At 39.0% G+C, this 7,420-nt stretch overlaps 1 protein-coding gene across 2 annotated transcripts in view; it reads left to right on the forward strand.

Moving 5' to 3' along the window:
- The window catches only part of TBC1D15 (TBC1 domain family member 15), an 80,863-nt gene that overhangs the window by 22,483 nt on the left and 50,960 nt on the right, over window positions 1-7,420 (forward strand). For both annotated transcript variants that reach the window (XM_006146195.3, XM_006146196.3), the window contains exon 4: window positions 2,508-2,646. In XM_006146195.3, the coding sequence (XP_006146257.1) occupies window positions 2,508-2,646 (139 nt within the window). The remainder of the gene's footprint in view (window positions 1-2,507; window positions 2,647-7,420) is intronic.

Consider the following 7,420-nt stretch of genomic DNA (forward strand, 5'->3'; position numbering starts at 1 on the left):
CTCGCCAGACAGAGACAGACAGAAAGTAGGAAATCACTCCCCAGGGGGGATGGCCATGCCACAATCCCTTCTCCTCTATTCTCCTCTCAGGATCTTGGGCATGCACGCACATGCGCCCGGCGTGAGTTTTAAGCCACCGGGTCTGGGACTCGAACCGTGGTCGACTACGTGGGAGTCCAGCGACATAGCCGTTACGCTAACTGCTGGTCCCCACATGTATATATTTTTAAGAATTATTTTATTTAACTTTATTTGTTTGTTTATTATTTTAATGTGACCAGAGAGGGACAGAGAGAGAGAGAGAGAGAGAGAAAGTGAGAGAGCAAGCTGTCCCCCGCCCCAGGGGGGATGGCCACGCTGTAATCCCTTCTCCATTTTTCTCCTGGAATCATGGGTGTGCATGTACACATGCGGGTGTGAGTTTCAAGCCACTGGGTCTGGGACTCAAACTACGTTTGGCTACGTGGGAGTCTAGCAGCTTACCTGCTATGGCCTCACATGTATATTATGAATTTTTTAAATACAATATGGCTAACTTGTACTCGTAGAGTTAGTGCTCACATCAACAGTGTAAGATAGTCTATTTCTCATACTGTCTTTCATAGTGGATCTTTTTTTTTTTTTGGGAGAGGTTTTTGCTATAGGGCGCATGCGCTCACCAGACAGACAGAGAGACATAGAGACAGAAAGCGAGAAATCACCCCCCAGGGGCGATGGTCACGCCACAATCCCTTCTCCATTCTCCTCTCGGGATCTTGGGCACGCATGCACAAGCGCCCGGTGTGAATTTTAAGCCACCGGGTCCAGGACTCGAACCACGGTCGACTACATGGTAGTTCAGCGACATAGCTAACTGCTGGTTTCCTGGATCTTTGTTGTTTTGAGAGATTTTTGCTATGGGGTGCATGTGTTCGCCAGAGAGACAGAAAGTGAGAAATCACCTTCCAGGGGGATGGCCATACTGCAATCCTTTCTCCTCCGTTCTCCTCTTGGGATTTTTCGTCATGCATGCACATGCTCCTGGGATGAGTTTTAGGGTGCTGGGTCTGGGACTTGAACTGTGGTTGACTTCATGGGAGTCCAGTGACATATCCATTATGCCATCTGCTGGTCCCACATGTTGGATATTTTTTAATTGAGGCAAAAAGTAGAAATTTTCGTTTTGTTTAGTTTTCTGTGTTAATTAAGTTGGATACTTTCCTATGTTTGTGTTTTCTATTTTTAAGACTTGTTCACATCATTTGCTTGATTTTCCCGTTTTTGTTTATTTCAAGTTGTTTTATAGTTTAAATATTTTTCTTTTGTCTGTCATATATTGAGTTGTTGGGAAAGTCATGATGCATTTTTGCACAGAAAAATGCAGAAAAATACGTTTTCCTGACAACCTAATATTTTAGAAACTTTTTTTCAGTTTTATCTTTTTTTAGGTAAGTTTGTGAGTGTGATCATGCCATGATTCCTCCTCCATTTCTCCATCCTGTTGGGATTTTGGGGATGCATGTACAAGTGTTCAGTGTTGTTTTTAAGCTGCTGTGGCTGGGATTTGAACCATGTGGTTTGCCACATAGGACCCAACTCCCTTAACTACAAGACTGTATGGCCGGCCCTTATACTCCTAGAATTAGTGCTAATGGTCACTGTTACCAACAGTGTGATAAAGTAGTATTTAGTCAAATTATTAGTAGTAATCTGTGGGCAAGCAGATATCATGGAGGTTAAGGCAGCTGAATCCTACCTGGCCTACTGAGCAGTTGGAGTCCCAGACCTAGAAGTCTGGAAGACATGCTGACATGCTGGCTCATGTGCATACATGCCCAAAATTTTAGGAAGAGAATGGAAGAGAAGGGACTGTGGCACGGCCTTACCCCTGTGGGTGATTTCTCACTCCTGCCCCTGCCCCTCCAGAACGCTTACACCTTATAGCAGAACTTTTAAAAAAAATTGTGTTTAAACTTGTGGTTTCAATCTTTTAAAATGAAAAGTTTGGTAGTATTATATAGTAGATATATTGTGTTTATCTAAGTTTGATAACTTACATGGCAACCATTAGTGGCCATGTAAGGTACTAATAATATTAATAGCTATTTCAACTAATTTTCTCACATAACTAAAAGTCTGGAGACTGGGACCTGTTGCACCTATTCTCTTGCCTTTTTTCTTATGATCAAAAGATGGCTGCCATAGTTTTAAACCTTGTGGATAGATAGAGGGGAGAAGTGATGAGCTCTTATTATGAGGGCAAAAGCATCTCCAGTAGACTTGGGTTGACTTCTGCTTCTATATTTCATTGGCATACTTAACTGCCAGGGAGTCTAGCCAAGTTTTTCTTACATTTTTGGTAAATATGAACTAGGGAGAAAAGGATAGAAAATACTGTTTTATTTTTTTCCTACTAGTGATGTCTGCCACAACTACAAACTTAATTTAAGTAAAAGCTGGTATGTTGTAAGTTAAAATTAAATTCCAGTTTTATAATTTAAATATTTTATATGTTATGATTATTTTAGGACTCCAGTTCAGTTGTGGAATGGACCCAGGCGCCAAGAGAAAGAACTCTTCGGGGATCAGAACATCTGAACAGTTATGAAGCAGAATGGGACATGGTTAATACAGTTTCATTTAAAAAGAAGCCACATACTAATGGAGGTATGAATTTCATCTTTTAAAATCTATAACTGGTTTACTGCAGTATAGTATACTAATAAACAAAAGTGCAAACAGCTTCTTTTAGTACTCCTCAGTCCAAAGGAAGATGACTTGGTGCTTTGATTAATATGAATAGCTCATATTTTAGTTATGTTTCTTTTTCATATCTTTTTGTTGTTGTGTTGGTTGTGACTTCAAAAGAGGATTTTAAAAACACTTGTTCTATTTTGTAGTTACTAATGATAGAACATAGAAATACTTTAAATTGTTTTGTCTGTTGTTCATGCACATTTTTCTTAATCTAATAGAATTTAAAAAATTATGTTATTTCCTCTAAAAGCACCAGGGGGAGATGGAGTATACTACTAAGCCATATCATTCTAATTTCAGTGTTAACCGAGATCTTTACAGCTCATTGCAGTCTCCTTTTTATATATGTTCAGTGACACTAGTCCTTCCTATATAGGTTGAATATCATCCAAAATGCTTGGTAATAGAAGTGTTTTAGATTTTTTTTAATATTTGCATATACATAATGAAATAATCTTGGGGATAACCCTAAAGTCTAAACATGAAATTCATTTGTATTTCATGTATACCTTGTACACATAGCCTAAAGGTAATGATATTTTTGTATTTCTCCATTTTGACTGCAACCTGTCAGTTGAAGTCAGATGTGGAATTTTCCACCTGTGGTGTCATGTTGATGCTCCAAAACTTTTAGATTTTGTGGAGTAGTTCAAACTAGGGATGCTCAACTTCTGTGTGTGTGTATGTGTGTGTGTATGTGTATGTGCATGTATCTGTATTGTGATTATCTAAATGTAGTTCACAAAAAAGAGCCAAACAAATATCCTGACATTATTGCATATAGTTTATGTAAGAATACAGCTCAATGCTGTGGAATATATACCCTTGAACTACCTTAAACATGATCTAGTTAGCCCATCTGTAATGTGGCCAGCCTGTTTGTAATTGTTCTGAAAAATGTTGAGTATTTGTAGTAAGTTAAAATGTCATTTTTAAAAATTATACTGATGTCTTTGTTTTATAACTAAAAAGATAATTTTGTCTCTTAATGATTTTGGCCTAAGTTTAGTGATCCATGTTTACTGGTTCAAAAGGCTTGCTAGAACTATAAGAGCATCTATATAAATATATTACATTTATATACCATGTTATTAGTAATGACTAAAGTTAATTTTCATGTATGGCTTGGGGATCATTCTAATGTACACTAGTTATACTTCGTTTAAAATAATTTTTGGAAAACAGTGGCAGTTAAGAAGTTAAATAGAACCAGTCAGTGGTGTAGTGGTTAAGGTAGTTAGATCCCACATGGCGGAGTGGATAGTTCGAGTCCTGGACCCAGTGGGTTAAAAAACACATTGGACATGTGTGCGTGCCTCAATACCAAGAGGAGGTTGGAGGAGATGGGAATGCAGTGTGACAGCACCCACTGGGGAATGCTTTGTCACTTTCCCTTTGTCTCTCACCAGCGATTGCACATGTCTTATGGCAAATTAAAAAAAGTTAATAGAAATTCACACGCTTTTCATTAACATGTAGCTCATGCATAGGTATGTCTTTCTTTTTTTCTTTTCTTTTTTTTTTTTTTGGCGTTCCCTTTCTACAGAAAGGAAAGATATTCTTAATAGAAACAGACCATAAAAGTTCAAGCAAAGTTGAAACCATAGGCTTTTTTTTTTTTTTTTTGAGAGGTTTTTGCTATAGAGCGTGTGCGCTTGCCAGACAGAGACAGACAGACAGAAAGCGAGAAATCACGCCCCAGGGGGATGGCCACGCCGCAATCCCTTCTTCTCTATTCTCCTCTTGGGATCTTGGGCACGCACGCATGCACACGTGCCCGGTGTGAGTTTTAAGCCACCGGGTCCGGGACATGGGTCATGAACTGTGGTCGACTACATGGGAGTCCAGCAACATAGCCATTATGCTAACTGCTGGTCCCAAAACCATAGGATTTTAGTATATGTGGCATGTAAGGTGATTTTTGATTTTTCTAGACTAGATTTATAGGGTTGGTTTGTTTCAGTTGATACTTTCAGTTTGTTGTTCGTTAATATTATTATATTCTTGAAAATGAAAGATGACAGGCTATAGGAATGAGCAGAAGTAAATCCAGAATTTCATGTAAGAGGGAAACATTACATGGATGAGAGTAGTATAAGCCGACAATAACATCTCTTTAGATCTCACTCTTGGTTGCACATTGAAGTCACCTGAGGTTAGGTTTTGGGAAAACAAAAGAAAACAAAACATTAGACTCTGGAGGATAAGCCCAAGCACCTGCATTTTCCAAAAGATCTTTAATGTGCACTAAGTGTTGAGAATGTCTGAGTAGCTGTGTAACGTAACAAAGAACCACATATATAAATACTGCTTTGGGACTTGGCCACACAGAGTGACTTGCAAAGTGAACAGACTTTATTTTGTAGTTATTAAAAGTTAAGACATTTCTGAATCCTCAAGCTTAGTAATTTTAAAGGTTTCAAATGTATGTCATTATGAAACTTTATTTTTATACTTAAAATACTTTTCCAAAGAAAACGTTTTTATTTATTTATTTTTTTCTCACCTTTTAGCCCTTAATATTTTTTATTTTGTACTATCTTTGGTGTGACACAGAGGGAACTTGGGGAAAAATTTTTACAGAAATCAACTATTGAAGACTTAACTTTGTATTTCCTAAGAAATTTTACTTTGTATTTTAAGAGTTTTTTTACTACTAAATCCTTTTTTATATACCTGCTTAAATGTTTTGAAAATATTTCTTCCGAGAACAATAGACTGCCGTCATGTTTTTGAAACCTAACCAAATAAAATGTCATGTCCTTGATGTTGATTCTATTCAAGACATAATGGAAGCTTACTGAACTGTTGCATTTTACTTTTATGCTATTCAGTTTTCTCATGGTAATGTATTGGAGGTATCTTCCATCTTTATTTGATGACATAGTAAAATCATTAGAACTATAGATAGTTAATTTTTTAAAAGTATATTTTATCTCAAAGGAGAGGAAGAGAGAGAGAGAGGGGAGGGGGGAAGAAACAGGTTCCCTTGACAGGATCTTGGTAAGCTGCATTACCCCTAGTTTCTAGCCAGACAAGATCAAGGGCATTTGTGACGCACCTTGTGTTTTTAGGCTGACCCAAGATCCACACTGTCGTCTTCATTTGGCTCCAGCACTGCAGAGTGAAATCCTACCACCTGCATCACTGCAGCTGGGCTAGAACTAATGTATTTTATTTACCTTTTCTTTAAGGAGAAAAAGGGAAATTTTGAGTTAATTTTTGACTTCTTCTAGTTTTCCTTTGGAAGCATTTTTTTTTCTGGTAGCTATTGCCAGCATACTCACTTGCAGATTACTTTTATGTTGAACTGGTACTGGTTTATTAATTTATTCAGCACATCTTGAGTACCTGCTGTATGGTAGCTACTCTTCTGTGAACAAAATAAAAGTTCCTGTTTTCATGAAGTTTTATTTTAGTGGAGGGACTTGTAGAATTGACTTGTAATTTTTCTCTTATCTCTGTCAGAGGAAATGTTTGAGGCATTCCTTTTGTGTGCAATATGTCATATAGATCTCTTCCATTAATGAGGGAAAAATCTATTTAAAATCTTTGCTCTTGAATATGCACAAACTCTTTGATAGCTTGTATAGCCTGCACATAGTATTTAATAAGCTCCATATGATTTTTTTTTTTTTTGGAGAGATTTTCGCTATAGCGCGCGTGCGCTCACCAGACAGACAGAGAGAGACATAGAGACAGAAAGCGAGAAATCACCCCCCAGGGGGGATGGTCACGCGGCAGTCCCTTCTCCTCCATTCTCCTCTCTGGATCTTGGGCACGCATGCACACGCGCCCAGCGTGAGTTTTAAGCCACCGGGTCCAGGATGGGAACCGCGGTCGACTATGTGGGAGTCCAGTGACATAGCTATTACGCTAACTGCTGGTTCCCTCCATATGATTTTTTGAATTAATTTAGATTAAATATCCTTTGTGCAGTTGAAGTATTTAATTAAAAACCTGTTTGTATCTATCTAGTTTTTTTTTTTCCCCCCTCTTAGCGATTTTTGCCATAAGGCATGTGTCCTTTCCAGAGAGACAGAAAGTGAGAAATCACCCCCACCCCCGGGGGGGGCGTGCATGACCACACTGCAGTCCCTTCGCCTCCATTCTCCTTTATTTGATTTTGTGTGTTTTTCTTTTTTTTTTTGGAGAGGTATTTTTGCTATAGGGCGCGTGCTTTCGCCAGATAGACAGAGAGAGACAGAGAGACAGAAAGCGAGAAATCACCCCCCAGGGGGGATGGCCACTCCGTAATCCCTTCTCCTCCATTCTCCTCTCGGGATCTGGGCACGCATGCACACGCGCCCAGCGTGAGTTTTAAGCCACCGGGTCCAGGACCCCAACTGCGATCGACTATGTGGGAGTCCAGCAACATAGCCATTACGCTAACCGCTGGTCCCGCTCCTTTATTTGATTTTGGGCATGCGCACACACAGGCAGTGTGAGTTTCAAGTTGCCAGGTCTGGGACTCAAACCAAAGTCAACCATGTGGAAATCTAGCACTTTAATCACCATGCCTACTGCTGGCCTCTATATCTAGTCATTTTAGTCTTTTTATTGCTCTCTCTCTCTTTTTTTTTTTTTTTTTTGAGAGATTTTCACTGTAGGGCGCGTGCGCTTGCCAGACAGACAGAGAGAGACATAGAGACAGAAAGCGAGAAATCACCCCCCAGGGGGGATG

This window comes from Tupaia chinensis, unplaced genomic scaffold (genome assembly GCF_000334495.1).
Source record: "Tupaia chinensis unplaced genomic scaffold, TupChi_1.0 Scaffold000168_1, whole genome shotgun sequence".
Lineage (NCBI taxonomy): Eukaryota > Metazoa > Chordata > Mammalia > Scandentia > Tupaiidae > Tupaia > Tupaia belangeri.